The sequence below is a fragment of the Phyllobates terribilis genome, unplaced genomic scaffold (genome assembly GCF_046119375.1).
Source record: "Phyllobates terribilis strain yellow unplaced genomic scaffold, ASM4611937v1 Scaffold_1__5_contigs__length_1240528914, whole genome shotgun sequence".
In the NCBI taxonomy this organism is placed as follows: domain Eukaryota; kingdom Metazoa; phylum Chordata; class Amphibia; order Anura; family Dendrobatidae; genus Phyllobates; species Phyllobates terribilis.
The window spans coordinates 1,094,844,313-1,094,860,700 of NW_027362761.1; the positions used below are offsets into that span (position 1 = coordinate 1,094,844,313).

At 41.8% G+C, this 16,388-nt stretch overlaps 1 protein-coding gene across 4 annotated transcripts in view; it reads left to right on the forward strand.

The window, feature by feature from the left end:
• The window catches only part of PDS5A (PDS5 cohesin associated factor A), a 134,953-nt gene extending 119,266 nt beyond the window's left edge, over positions 1-15,687 (forward strand). For 2 of the 4 annotated variants that reach the window (XM_073645828.1, XM_073645835.1), the window contains exon 33: positions 10,145-15,687. In XM_073645828.1, the coding sequence (XP_073501929.1) occupies positions 10,145-10,148 (4 nt within the window). In that variant the 3' untranslated portion in view covers positions 10,149-15,687. Of the gene's footprint in view, positions 1-3,944; positions 4,141-10,144 lie in introns of those variants that run through there. The other 2 variants (XM_073645817.1, XM_073645822.1) reach the window with 1 other exon arrangement.
• Positions 15,688-16,388: the final 701 nt, after the last annotated feature.

Consider the following 16,388-nt stretch of genomic DNA (forward strand, 5'->3'; position numbering starts at 1 on the left):
TATGGTCCCCACATGAGCCTCCATACAGTATTATGGGCTCCACATATTACTCCATACAGTATTATGGGCCCACATAGTCCTCTATACATTATAATGGGGCCCACATAGTCCTCCATACGGTATTATGGGCCCCACATAGTCCTCCATACAGAATAATGGCCCCACATAGTCATCCATACAGAATAATGGGCCCCACATAGTCCTCCATACAGAATAACGGGCCCCACATAGTCCTCCATACAGTATAATGGCCCCACATAATCCTCCATACAGAATAATGGGCCCCACATAGTCCTCCATACAGTATAATGGCCCCACATAGTCCTCCATACAGAATAATGGCCCCACATAGTCATCCATACAGAATAATGGCCTCCACATAATCCTCCATACAGAATAATGGTCCCACATAGTCCTTCATACAGTATAATGGTCCGCACATAGTCCTCCATACAGAATAATGGGCCCCACATAGTCCTCCATACAGAATAATGGGCCCCACATAATCCTCCATACAGAATAATGGGCCCCACATAGTCTTCCATACAGAATAATGGCCCCACATAGTCTTCCATACAGAATAATGGCCCCACATAGTCATCCATACAGAATAATGGCCCCACATAGTCCTCCATACAGAATAATGGCCTCCACTTAATCCTCCATACAGAATAATGGTCCCACATAGTCCTTCATACAGTATAATGGTCCGCACACACTCCTTCATACAGTATAATGGTCCGTACATAGTCCTCCATACAGAATAATGGGCCGTACATAGTCCTCCATACAGAATAATGGGCCGTACATAGTCCTCCATACAGAATAATGGGCCCCACATAGTCCTCCATACAGAATAATAGGCCCCACATAGTCCTCCATACAGAATAATGGGCCCCACATAGTCCTCCATACAGAATAATGGGTTCCACATAGTCCTCCATGCAGTATTATGGGCCCCACATGAGCCTCCATACAGTATTATGGGCTCCACATAGTCCTCCATACAGTATTATGGGCCCACATAGTCCTCTATACATTATAATGGGGCCCACATAGTCCTCCATACGGTATTATGGGGCCCACATAGTCCTCCATACGGTATTATGGGGCCCACATAGTCCTCCATACGGTATTATGGGGCCCACATAGTCCTCCATACGGTATTATGGGGCCCACATAGTCCTCCATACGGTATTATGGGGCCCACATAGTTCTCCATACAGAATAATGGCCCCACATAGTCCTCCATACAGAATAATGGCCCCACATAGTCCTCCATACAGAGTAATGGCCCCACATAGGGGTGGTGGTTCTAGTGTCGCTGGCCAGATTTGTATGACGTGTATGCTCTAGACCAGGGGTCTCAAACACGCGGGCCGCATGCGGCCCTTCCGGCTGCTTCTTGCGGCCCGCAGGCACAGACCCCGTAAGGATTGCGGCCCGGTCCAGGAGCCGCCGACATGAGCGCTGTAATGCAGTGTATTGCCGCACAGAGACCGGCTCTCTGCACAGCAATACCAGTGTCAGCCGCCGGCCTATCAGAGGCCAGCAGCTGACATCTGCGTCCCAGCGCAGCGGCGTATGACGTCACTGACACTCGCAGATGTCAGTTGCTGGCCTCTGATAGGCCGGCGGCTGTCACTGGTATTGCTGTGCAGAGAGCCGGTCTCTGCGCGGCAATACACTGCATTACAACGCTGATGTAGGCGGCTGCTGGAGAGAGCTGCGATCGTTACGGGGTCTGTGTCTGCGGGCCACAGGTGCAGAAAGGACGCCGAGGGAACGGAGGACAGGTGAGAATCTTTTTTTTTTTTTTTTTTTTTTTTTTTTTTTTTCCCTGTCATGTGAAATACTCCACAGGGGACCTGAGTGCTATATGGGGGGGACGGGGACCCCGAGCGCAGTATTGGGGGATGGGGACTCTGTGCGCAGTATTGGGGGTGACGGGGACCCTTTGCGCAGTATTGGGGGGGGGGACGACACCTTGTGCGCAGTATTGGGGGGGACCTGGATGGGGGACCTGTCTGCAAGATAAGGACCAGGATGGGGGACCATATCTGCAATATGGGGGACCTGTCTGCAAGATAAGGACTAGGATGGGGGACCATGTCTGCAATATGGGGGACCATGTCTGCAATATGGGGGACCTGGAGGGGAGACCATGTCTGCAATATGGGGGACCTGGAGGGGAGACCATGTCTGCAATATGGGGGACCTGGAGGGGAGACCATGTCTGCAATATGGGGGACCTGGAGGGGAGACCATGTCTGCAGTATGGGGGACCTGGAGGGGAGACCATGTCTGCAGTATGGGGGACCTGGAGGGGAGACCATGTCTGCAGTATGGGGGACCTGGAGGGGAGACCATGTCTGCAGTATGGGGGACCTGGAGGGGAGACCATGTCTGCAGTATGGGGGACCTGGAGGGGAGACCATGTCTGCAAGATGAGGACCAGTTCAAAAGGTGTATAGAAAATAAAATGGTATCACTAAAAATGTCACTTTGTCATGCAAATAATGCGGCCCCCCCCAAATTAAATGTTTTTCCGTGTGCGGCCCATATGCCCAGCTGAGTTTGAGACCCCTGCTCTAGACATTAAGGATGCCCCCTTGTCACTATTGCAGGCCTAGATTTAAAAAGATTAGAAAGATCTTTCCTTTCACATATTTGTACATTGTAAAAAGATCGCCCCAAAGCCTTCATTTTTCCAAACTGAATAACCCCAGGTATGATAACCTGTCTTGGTCCTGCAGTCTCTCTTTTCTACACCCGCTCAAGTTCAGATATGTCCATCTTATACACTGGAGCTCAAAATTGTGCACAGTATTATAAGTGTGGCACTACTACCTTGTGTAGAGGCAGAACTATTTTCTTAGGCCACGGCTCCACTATCAGTATTTGGTCAGTATTCAGTCAGTATTTTTTCTCAGGAGTGGGAGCCAAAACCAGGAGTGGGTGATAAAGGCAGAATTGGTAACTTGTTTCTGTTATACCTTTTCTCTGATTGTTCCTCACCTGGTTTTGGCTCCCACTCCTGAGAAAAAATCCTGACAAAATACTGATAGTGTGGCTGTGGCCTTATCATGAGCATCTATGCCTCTTTTAAAGCATCCCATGATTTATTTGCCTTGGCAGCTGCTGCCTGTCACTGGTTAGTTGAATTGAACTTGCCATCCACCCAAACCCCAAGTCTTTTTCAGTGACTGTTTTACTTGGCGTTTTACTATTTAGTACATAATTGTACATTTTATTTCTTCTGGCCTTACATTTATCCACATTAAACTTCAATTGTCATTTCTCAGCCCAAGCCTCCAGCTTATATAAATTTCTCTGTAATATTAGTTCTAAATTATCCTCCTATGTGTTTTTTATATGCAGAGTTTAGCATCTTCTTCAAATATTGAAATTCTGTTCTGTATCCCACAAGTTCATTAATAAATACACTCTTCGTGTAAGTCTTGGAGTTATGGACCTTACAGGATGGGTAGACATGTTACTGCAAATGATGAAAAAGTGGAAAGAAAATTTTCAAAACATTTCAATTTTATTCAGGGCACTCAATCAAGTTTGGCTGCTGGCAGCTTTATTTGCTATTGCTGAACAATGATATCCCAGTTATGTTCAATGGGGAGTCAAGTCTGGAGACACTGCAGGCCATGGTACAGTAGCACTTTTAGGCCACACTGGCCTGTTAGTCTCCACAAGAAAAAAACTTTACCCCTTAGACTCATTGCATATCATTAATATGTCTATCCATTCTGTGATTTTCATAATGACTTTTCAAAATGACTTTTTTTCCTTCCTTTTTTTCAATGTTGAGGAGTGTTAAATAAAAGTTAGAGGACCCAATACTGACCCTTGTTGTAACCAACGTGTATTTTTTTTCCATACATGTAGACTAAGCAATTATGTACAATCTGATAACATGTTGATTCCTCCAGCAGCCATGGTCTGGGCAGTGAAGGAGATTGCCTATGGGAGATAGACTCCAGTCCAGGATATACAGCTAGTGATGCTGATCTATTTAGTGCATATGAGAGCAGCCAGGAAACGGAAGATGCACAGATAGAAGAGAGAGGTTTCTTGAAGGTGCAGGTTAACCTCAATAATCGACAGAGTTAGAAGTGTGTCTAGTTACATGATAATCCATAATGTCTGCAGTGCGTACATTTTTGTGCATTTCTTGCTAGTCCATACGTATTGTTATGCTTTTGTTATTACCTGTCTGCAAATGTACCTCACTATTATATGCACATTTACATTACAGGGGTTGTCTTGTCAGGTACAACCCAAGAACAACGCCCACAGCAAACGGCTGGTTCTGCTGATACAGCCCAGACAAGCTGTCAAGTTGTCTGCACAGTTTTTTTGCCAATGGATTGCTGCTGGATCTGTTCTAACAGATGATTACTGGACATGTGAACATAGCCTTATACGTAGAGGGCACAAATCTGCCAGAGTGGGAGCAGCTTATAGAGACTGCTCTCCTGTCCCCAAGGGAGAGTGCCTCCTATTATTTCCCCATACCCTCATAAGTCATATAGGTAGAGGTTGTTTTTAAGAGGATTTTTATTTTATTGCGCTTGTATTCAAGAAGTAGGGTGTGCAGCTAATGCTCTGTTCACATCTCGTTTTCAGCCCAAATTGGAGGTATACATTGGGAGATTTCTACATATACCACACATAGCTATACGTTGAGAAAGCCAATAGAGACCCATTGTGGAAAAATTAAAAGTATACCGCAGGGGTTGTGTATGTTAAAGATATCATTCTGTGTAAAAAGCATTGAAGGGAAAAAAAAATAATTTTCCATTGAATACTAGGCCCGTGGATGCCAAAAGAACATTTTGCAGATGCTGTTGCTAAAACAATTTCTCATCCTTGGTGTTTGGTGACACAGAGGCCATGGGTTATAGCTGCTGCCAGTAAGAGGTGGACACTAAGTAGTTGCTTGTTTGCTTCTCCAATCAGCTATACTCCTCCTTCAGGTAGTCAGCTAATTAGTTTTGGCTTAGTGTCCACAGGGGGGTAGATATTACCTTCTTTTTTAATTTCTCCCTCTAGTCTTGGAATTTAGGGTTGATCAATTACTATGTTGATCGCCTACCCACCCCCTCTACCTGCCCACACACGAGGAGGGAAGAGACCCGCCCTGCCCCATGGGCTCCACCAGACCCTATGGACAATGAGGCATCTGCTGCAGGAGAATCTTCTGACAGATCGCGTAAACGGCTGAGGTCCGAACACTCCAGCTCGCCAGCTTTGCTTTTTACCATTCCATCCACTGGTGACACAATGCTGGGACACTTTATCCACAATTGAGGACTTCTCCGAGACTATATGCCCACGATGCAGAAATGAAGCAGAAAATTTCCGCTTCATTTCTGCATCTCCTTGCCCAGAAAAACACGTGCGGAATTTGACACGCGTTTTTCGCGCGTTTTGCACATGCGGAATTGCCTTCTAATGCATTGTAGATGGCAATTCCGCATTTGTAAATGCACAAATAATGGACATGCTGCGGATTTCCCCGCACATCAAAAACGCTGCGGAAAATTCCGCAGCATGGGCATTGAAAGTGCGGAATTTCATTGGAGACCATGGGGGAAGGATTACCAAGCCTTTCCCAAGCGTTTACGCTGCAAAAATTCTGCAGCATAAACGCTTGAAAAACGCATCGTAGGCACGGACACTGAAGGAGATATTCCCCAGTCGGACCATAAACGTCACTGATGAGAACACCTTTTCTTACAAAGAGCCCATTTGCTTTCAGGATCTGCCAAATTCGAAAACTCTTTTCCTTAGGCCATGGCCCCGCTATCAGTATTTGGTCAGTATTTTTTCTCAGGAGTGGGAGCCAAAACCAGGAGTGGGTGATAAATGCAGAATTGGTGACTTGTTTCTATTATACCTTTTCTTTGATTGCTCCTCACCTGGTTTTGGCTCCCACTCCTGAGAAAATATACTGACCGAATACTGACCAAATACTGATAGTGGGGCCGTGGACTTACACTGAGTTTTTGACAGTGAGCTATCAAAGGAATGGAAATGGCCGGATAAACATTTTTTCATACCTAAATTTTTGGATGCTGTGGCCATGATTCATGAAGGCTTTTACACTAGAAAACTGACGTACAACGCTTTGAAAAGTCTTAAAATTTTTACATAAGGTTGAGTTTTAGGCAGCTATGTCAAAATGGGTGGAGTGGAGCATGATGTTGGCTATGCCCGCCTGTCAACGTTTCTTATGCCAGAAATATTACTTCAGTCCCAAACTGGAGAAGCATTTCTGGCGAGACACACACTACTGATAACGTGCGGAATTCTTTAAGTGGCCTTTTAATGAATTCAGCGCATCTTATTCATGCTCACCCCTGTTTAAGGCTGGCACACAAAATGCCAGTCTTAATGAATCGGGGCCAATCTGTTCTTTGCCATGTGACTGCCTAGAAAGATGGTTGTCCTCACAAGTAGTCTCATGTCTTAACGAAGCACACAACTTTACCCATACAAGGACCTATAAAACTGCAAAATTGAGTTGTTCGCTAAATCCTCTTTTTAAGCTGCCAATTTGGAGCTCCGTTAAATGTTCCATTGCTCATGACGGGTTGATAAAGGCCACAACCAACTGCACTTAACTTCGAGGTGGCATCTTTAGCTGGTACTTCTCCCAAAGGTTCAGTAGACTTCACTGCAAATCTCTGAAGCGGGAAGACACATCTGAGAAGCCAATCTTGATGCATCTAGGCTTCTTTGCCTGCTCTTCTACTCTGTGGCCATCTGTCGCATCCTATTGCTGAAATTCCAGTGCACAGACACCGATTCAGTGAAAGGTCCTACAGCTCTCCCCTTTACAGGCTCTCATTTGTTTGCTAAATCACCTGATGAAATCCTCTCAGAAGCAACATGTGGAAAGAACTCATCTGCCTCATAACAAGCGAATCCTCTCCAGCCATCACAGGGGATCCAAGACACATTTTTGCTCCTGTTAGCATCTCTCCAGCACAGTCAATGTTACATGAAACAGGAAATTCACTCCCAGAAGTCACCCCCATCTTTGCCAATAGATCTTAAAGTCTTCATCAGCCAAGTCTACCTCAGAATGAAGGGCTTCCTCCACCTGATGAGGTTAGGGTTGAGGCATGTCTCCTGTTTACGGATGTCTGACTCTGAGGTACAAGAGTAATGGATGAATGAGGTGGTTTCTGCAGTTTTTAATTTATAATTATCTACCATGCCCCCAGTTTCTTTCTCAATACTCCTATGAACGCACCACCCCAAGCAGATGTCTTTTTTTTCTGTCATCCGGACATCCTGTCAGACCAAGGGCTTAGAGTTCATGTTCTGCAGCAGAAACGCTTGCACTGGTTTTCAAATATTTTTGTTATCCCGATTCCCCAGAAAGGACAGATCTGTGCACCCTGTCCTGAACCTCAAGTTTCAGAGCTGCTATATGAAGATTCACCATTTTCAGATGGAATCCCTCAGGAAAGTCATCAGGAAGGATTTATGCCATCCATAGACATTGGGATGTACATATACAGGTGCATCTCACTAAATTTAAATATCATCAAAAAGTTAATTTATTTCTGTTCTTCAATACAAAAAATGAAACTCATATATTATATAGAGTCATTACACACAGAGTGATCTATTTCACGTGATTATTTCTGTTAATGTTGATGATTATGGCTTACAGCCAATGAAAACGCAAAAGTCATTATCTCAGTAAATTAGAATACTTTATAACAGCTTGAAAAATGTTTTTAAAATCTGAAATGTATGTTCAGTAAATGCACTCAATACTTGGTCGGGGCTCCTTTTGCATCAGTTACTCCATCAATGCGGCGTGGCATGGAAGCGATCAGCCTGTGGCACTGCTGAGGTGTTATGGAAGCCCAGGTTGCGTTGATAGCAGCCTTCAGCTCGTCTGCATTGTTGGCTCTGGTGTCTCTCATCTTCCTATTGATAATACCCCATAGATTCTCTATGGGCTTGAGGTCAGGCGAGTTTGCTGGCCAATCAAGCACAGTTGTTGTTTGTAAACCAGGTATTGGTACTTTTGGTAGTGTGGACAGGTGCCAAGTCCTGCTGGAGAATGAAATTTCTATCTCCAAAAAGCTTGTCGGCAGAGGGAAGCATGAAGTGCTCTAAAATTTCCTGGTAGACTGCTGCACTGACTTTGGTCTTGATAAAACACAGTGGACCTACACCAGCAGATGACATGGCTCCCCAAACCATCACTGATTGTGGAAACTTCACACTAGACCTCAAGCAGCTTGGATTGTGGCCTCTCCACTCTTCCTCCAGACTCTGGGACCTTGATTTCCAAATGAAAATTGGAACTCTGGGACCTTGTGGAGTGTGTCAATGACTGCCTTCTGGACATCTGTCAAGTCAGCAGTCTTCCCCATGATTGTGGAGCCTACTGAAACAGACTAAGGGACCTTTTTAAACGCTTAGAAAGCCTTTGCAGGTGTTTTTTGTTAATTATTTTAATTTACTGAGATAATGAATTTTGTGTTTTCATTGGCTGTAAGCCATAATCATTAACATTAACAAAAATAAACACTTGGAATAGATCACTGTTTGTAATGACTATATAATGCGTTTCACTTTTTGTATTAAAGAACTGAAATTAACTTTTTGATGATATTCTAATTTAGTGAGAAGCAATTGAACATCGTTAATCTACCAGCATTTCCTGCACTCCCACCTCTATCAATTTTTGGCCCTTTTTTTAGGTCTCGAAACTGCCTTCGCAGAGTTTTACAAAGGTCTTGGCCTTAGTAATAGACATTCTCCATGACAAGGGTGTTGTAGCCATTTCTTATCTTGATGACATGATCACAGCGCGGTCTAGAGTGAACTACTTCACATCGCCTTTGACGCTCTGAGCGATTTCAGTTGGATAATCAACCATGGAACCTCGTCCCTCTCAAAGTCTAAAATTTTTGGGCATGCACTTTTTTTCACCTCAAGGCAAATTGCAACCCTTCTGTGTGACCACCTCATTCTACATAAGTGTTGGGGGCATCATGGTTCTTTTATCACAAGGCTTCTGCACATCAGTTGTATAAATGTTCAATTGTTCGTTGCTTCACATGTTTACCAAATTTTCCAGGGCACAGGTTTGCATATACTGATGCTGCTTTAGGATGCAGGATTCATTAGAAAGATTCTCCATTGTTGTCCAACCCCCCTAGGGACTACTATGAAGCATCCCATGGTCCTATGTTCACCAAAGGCACGGACAAGAAAATTAACTTATTATTCTTGCCTGGAAAAGCCTTCTTTCTTGTACCGCACATGCATTGGGGCACATAGTGGAACACAGCACCCACCCAGCTTTCCTAAAGTTGGCCCGTTTTTCTATTTCTCCTGCTAGTAACAAACGTAATAAACCGCTCACTGCCCACAGGAGGGGGGTATAGCTAGTGAGAGGAGCAATCCCTTAACTACTTGTGTCCGCTTCCTATTGGCAGTGAATTAGACCCCATGGTCTCTATGTCCACCAATAGACGGTACAAAACACTTTTTCAGGTAGGAACTAAAAGCCCATTTGCAGAATGCACCTGTCCAACTACAGAGTCTCTAAAACTTCAAGGCAAAACGTAACAATTTATCTTCAGGGCAGCCGTTACCAGCACGGAGTTAGAAGGTTTGCCAGGACATTGTGAAAATATATCAAAAAGGTTCTATTGGAAATCCATTGGGTTTCTGTGCAGCCCAATACATGGTGATCTGATGGATTTCCAATAAATTCTTTTTGGTATTTTTCCACAAAATGCTGGCAATTCTCCTGTTTTCCTCCTAATGCTGGGTGCGTTAGTCTGCAGGTACATCGGGAGAATACATCCAATGTATACCTCAGACTTGAATAGTGCTGAACGAACAGTACCATCCCAAACTACACTCATGGCCTGCCCCATCACACAAAGGAATCCATACCCTACATCAGACCTGTCATATCGCTGAATAGATCTCTGGCTAATATTTGGTTACCTAATGTATGCTTGTACATGAGAAGTTTCATATAGATTACCTGGGCCATTAGTATAGAAATACACTGTGTGTTACAGATCTGATCTGTTTCTATGCCACATTTGTTGTTTTTTTTCTTTTCTTTTTCTTTGGACAGGTAAAAAGAAAGGTCCTGAATTCGAGGCAGAAGTGACTGTCCGGCACCAGGCATGCTCCACACTTCAAGATTAAATTCCATTTTTTTATTCAGAAGAAGATAAACTTGCTCAAACATGAACTGCTTTCTACTTTTAACAAATACAAAAAAAATATGAACGGTAAAGTCTTCAACAAGCTCATTAAATTTTTAGGAACATTTTTAATTTTTTTTTTTTTTTCCCATCCATTGAAATCACAGTATGGTTGTACTGGGTCTCCTGGACACAAAGTGTCTGGTTTACTCTGCTTTGGAAGAAAAAGTTGGAAGGTGCACATAGGACTTGCTGTGGAAACAGATTGTACTGCTGGTGTACATAGAGGCGAGGCACAACCAGGGACAAGGGAAATGCTTGTTGGAGAAATGTGTTGAATAAATCAATTAGAAAACTATTTTATGTATAAAAAAAAAAAAGATAAAGAAAAAAAACTGCGTTGCAAGTCTACTTTTTAAATAGATTGAAATGTACAGGCCCCTGGCCCCATCCCCAGACCCTAAGAATGTTATGCTCCGCTCATCTCTCGGCACCAAGTAGGAGAGGGATTCACCATTTATTTTTTAAGCAGACATTTCATTAAACCTCCTCATTTCGCCCCTCTGTCTGCTCTGGATTCAGAATTCGCTAAATGTACATATTTTTTTAAACAATATATCACTTCGCGTTTATGCCATTTTTATGACATGTTCATGTTGGGATACTGTACTGGATAAGCAAGACAGTCCAGCATTTGATTTTATAATGTTGGTTGCCAGGTTTTTCGTAAGAAGTTAAGTTTTCAAAAATTAGCGCCTCCCCACATCCCCCCCCTTTTTTTAAATTTTATTATTATAAAGAAAGTGGCTGCATTAGGTGGCTTTTTACAGGAGGCGGCTGACTCTTTTTAGGAGTTTTTGCTTTTCTGAAGTCCTTGTTTCTTGTCGGTCTCAGAATAATTTTTCCAACTTTCAGTTTTAGATTGATGGCCGTACACGCCGCATTTTGTCAAAGGATTAGTGGATGCTTAATGCTCCCCTGATGCTGCCTGTGCACCGTGTATGTACACATGATCATATTTAAGTTTTTTGTTGCATACAATAAACGCTTCTAGGTGTCACATTGTGTCCATTGATTATTTTTGTTTTAATTTTTTTTTTTTCTTTCTTTCCATTGTCTTTCTTGTCATGTCTATATTCATTTTAGTAGTATAAGATAGTAATCCTAATATCTATATTAGCTCTTCAGGTGTACACTAAAGGGCCTGTATGACATCAGTTTATTTCCAGGCGCTGCACCACGCAGTCTTTCAGGTTATGCAAGGTGCCAAAATTCACTTGATAATTACTGACACTGCTAATGGATAAGTGGTGCTATTTCCAGGAAAAAAAAAAGCAGATCCTTTTCCTTATGTCATAGCACAATTTTCATCTAATCTTCTGTTGTCCTGCTGCACAGAGACTGAACTTGTCATCATTTACCTACAACGTTCTAAAATATTTCCCTCTTCATTTCTCACTTTTCAAGGTACTTGTTAGCTGCCAGTGAATAACACTTGTTACCTTTCACAGGTTGTGACGCAGTCCTAAATTCTAAGCTGACGCCAGAACTATGTGAGGGATTAGTTATCCAGCCTAGGCAATGCTATTTAAGCTGGAAGGCCTGGACTACACACTGGTGTTTTCCGGCAAAAGTAAATTTCATTCAAATCCTCTTATGTAAGAGGAAGAGACTTACTAATAGAGCATATAACACAGCCGAGTGCTATCCAATGTTTTATCTGATACTGCTCTGCTCAGAATTATACTATGGGGTGCTGCTGACTACTGCTTTTTTTTCTCACGCTGATTCAGCATCAGTGCATCTGATAATTCAGACTATGCGCACCCGTACAAGTCTATGGGTTTGTGTAAAACATCGGACTGCACTCCGTTGTCATCCGGGTGCAGTCCGGCATTCAAAGACTCAGAGAATAGAGAAATTAAGTTCTTGGTCTTCTCAACACCTGTGACACGATTCTTGCATGCGTGAGAATCGGATCACACTAAGGTGACACTTGGTTCAAACTGACAGAGTTTGTGGATTCGGTCACATGATCCCAGAAGTTCTCTACTTTGTTCTTGTATATGCCATATTGACAGAGCGACCTCCCCCTTATGTTTTGGACCGTGGTCATATCACAGCACTATTTCTGCTTTTTGTGAGCAGCAACATTAGTGGATATTCATGAGGTGAGGAAAGAAATAGGATAGTGATAGTTGAGCAAAACATTTACAGGACCCTGATCCAGCAGCCACATTGGTAGTCCGTGACCACCTGCAAACCTCCTCCCACCTGCCAGCATCCCTAGTGCCTTTTCTGATAAGTTGACCGAGCATGACATAGTCATCGCTGCATGACATGACGCCGCACCAGAGTGATGCAGGTAGGAAGAGGTCCGTAGGACTCTTGTCTGGTGGCCACAGACTACCAGGGTCCTGAGAATCTTTTTGCACAACTCTTGATGATGGTACTTGTAGTATTCCAGGGTATGTGCACACAGATGTTTTTATGTTTTCTTGGAAAAAGCTATGAAAAATGCTTGAAAAGCAAAAGTCATCTGTTCAGTCTTTTGAGTGTTTTCTTCCACTTCAGATTTTGAAAAATGCCTTGAGTAAGACAAAAAAAACCCCTCTAAACATATGTGCACCCAACATCTTTAGAACTGGGGCCAACCCACCAAGTTTTTCAAGCGGAAAATGGTTCGGCAAACACTGGCATGTTTTTTCCTTAAAACTTCTTTTTGTGCTTTTTTTTTTTTTTTCTTTGTTGTTTCCTGAACATTTTTTTCAACCATTTGGAGGGATCTCCCATGGTTTTTGTGACTACTTTTTTTTTTTTTATTCCATGGAATAATTAAGAAACTGGTAGCATTTTTTTTTTTTTTTTTACGCAAAAACATTGGCAAAACGCTACAAAAACATCCGGTCGTATTTTGAGCTTTCCCATTGACGTGTGATGTAAAGTACAGATCGACTTCTGAGAGGAAGACTCCAGAAGAATGAATATGTCACTTCTTTTAACAGCTTTTTGATTTCAGAATCGTAAAGCGGTTAAAACACTTTGAAAAGACTGGACACATGCACAGCAAGTTGTTTTTACATAGAAATGCAGATGTTCATTCTTTAGAGCATTTTCCGAAAAAGATTGTGTGTACACACCCTAAAACAGTTTAGAAAAACTCTTCAAAACCGCTTCAGGAAATGAAAGGCTGCTCTAAAAACTACCCAAAGAAGCAAATTTCCTGAAATAGTTTCCACTGGAAAACTTGCCATTTTTGATCACTTCGAAAAAAAAACAAAAACCCTCTTTGGGCATATACCCTAAAACGTCAACTCCCACCCAATACCCAAAGCTTTTTCAGTTGAAATATCTGTATAAGATGGTGGTTGAGTAACACTAAAATACATTTTTGGCCTTGGATGGGCCGATGTTTTTAGCTCACAGAGCATTTCCATGTCTGGATACAACTGTATCCACGTCTCAGCTGAAAGCAGCACTATGTATGTATGGGTTTTGCAACCATTGATAGTAAACGAGTTTTCATTTACTGAGCACAAATACCTTAAAATTTGTGAATAACTGAAACCGTGTATTGAAATGAAGCATAACTTTACATTTGAAGATTTAGCTAAAAATTCCTCCCAAAAAAATATATTATCCTAAGATCATCTGTATCTTAGTTTCCATGTTTTCTTTTCCAAGGATATTCATAGGCATGTATATGTGGTCTGTTCTTTCTACTAAAGTAGTAGTAGCCCTCTTAAAGGCGATAAACACCTTTTAAAACAGGGAAAAAAATTATTTTGGATTAATAATTTTACATATTTTAGTGATTACCTTAAGTTAATAAAATTGGACTAAATTTCTGGCTGCAACCTTCATTTCTTGGTTCATTTTCAGACTCGTGGATAAGCAGTATACAGTCCCCTCCCTGTAATACATGCTGGATGTGAGATCTGTGTACATGCAGGGTGCCGCTGTTTTCATTTGCTTTTATTTTTATGCACAGCTATAATACTGTACTCTACATGTGCTTTCCTCCTTGCCTACAGCATGTTTTGTTTTTTTTTGCTCTCCATAAAACTTTAGATGCTTTCTCTCCTCTCCGCTGCAGATCGGTGTACAACCTACTCCCCTTCCTTCCTGCTATCTCTAACTCTAACAGGGAGAGAGAGCAGAAAGTGCTTTGGAAGCAAGAGCTCTGATGGATTTGTAACATTTTTGTAGATCACTTTATTAGATAAAGGACTTGCTGAAGCTCAACAGTAACAAAATGGTAGAATTTTTTTTTTTAATAAAAACTTTTAGAAAGTTGCTTAACTTTGCATTTAGTAAGCACATGACTGCAGAGATCTAGCAACTTATTCTTGTTTTTTGTCTATGCTGGGGATTCTCAAGCAACCAAATTTCATGAAGTAACGGGTGACGCATAACGTAAATGAACGCTTGAATGGATGCCTTTCCACAGTTAGGATTTCATGCATTTCCCCCACCTCTGTTAGAAGTGTTGATCTCGAGCATCATCTGTATGTGTATGGAAAAATTGCACTTATTTGCTTGTAGTATTGCACCTTTTTATGCCCTTCAGGGCCATGTCCGTAGGGATGTGAGCAGACTAGGAAACCAATATTGGCTTTATATGATTCCTGTGTTTTTAATAAATGTTCTTCACATTGTATTGACTCCTTATGGTTGCAGAATAGTTTCCAGTATGGCTGGGACACATTTCTTCAACCATTTCAGTCCAACCTGCTGGTTCCATACGGAGTTGCATCAGTTTCCTTCTCCCTGGATAGGTTGCTGTATTGTATTTGTGTTGCTTTTCCTTTTTCCTTGTGCCTTATATCATAAAATGTTTGAAGCATTGTCCCTGATGGTGGTGGGGGAATGTATTCTGGCTAATTCCCACCTTTTGCTCTTATTCCGTTCCATTGTATTGTTGGATAACCGAAAGAGCACAAAATGCACAACCAAAAAAAAAAAAGGTCCTCAAAGTTTGTTGCATCATATTGTCCCCTTTGTGTCTTGACTCCTAATGATAACTTACTGTCTGTCTTTTTTGTCATGCTTCCCTGACCGGTATTTCAGGCTCATTGGAGCATGAAGTATTTTTTCCCATTACATTAAATTTTAGGCAAAATGCTGATAATCTACATTGGACCATGAAAGGAAGAAATGTGAATTGAATATACGGTAAATGGCTGTAGATAGTCCCGTGTGTACTCGGCTCTGTACAGCATCATCTTTTGTCTGTGCCCTGTGTCAAACTAATTTGTCTTCCTTAACTCGCATTACTATTTTGATCTGCTCCTTAGTGAACACTATTTACACTGTCAAACTTTGTATCCGTCTCCTAATATTATCTCTTTAATGGTTTTCTGGCCATCATACACAGTTATAATCCAGGTTCCTGCAGGGAAAATAGCCATTTCTCTTTTCCCTCCAAAGTGTACATACAGCTATTTAATAAAGTTTGTTTTCTTCTTAACATTTGGTTTCAGCTTTTTATTGGAATCTTTGTAAATTTAATGGAATCACATCTTTTACAAACGGGGGCTTAAAAAGTACTATTGTGATTTATAGACTGCCATGTGTGACTAATTCCAGCGTTGTGTATCAGTTTTCCTCTGCTTGGTCCACCTTTAAGACCACGGCCCCACCATCAGTATTTGGTCAGTATTTTTTCTCAGGAGTGGGAGCCAAAACCAGGAGTTCTCTAATTCTCAATCTTCTGGAAGTGGCGGCAATATCTGTTGTGATTTTTCACAATCGGGTGCACTGATTATCACAGTGGCTTCATTAAGAAACACTATGGGCCCGGATTCATCAAAACTTTTGAATACAAAAACAACTTACAAAATTTTAACAACTGTGTTTCATTGAACTTTTTTTTTTAACCTTTAATATGAAAGTAAGGTTAATATAATTTTCGTTACAAAATTTATGTATTTATTTTACTCACTTATATAGTGCCATTAATTCCACAGCGCTTTACAGACATTACGGGCTTGTCAGTTTTAATCAAATTGATACAAAAATGAATTCACCCCCACATCAAAAACTACTACATCTAGTATTTTGTATGACCTCAATGATTTTTAAGGACAGCACCAAGTCTTCTAGGCATGGAATAAACAAGTTGGCGACATATTACATCTATCTTTTTCCATTCTTCAAGAACAACCTCTT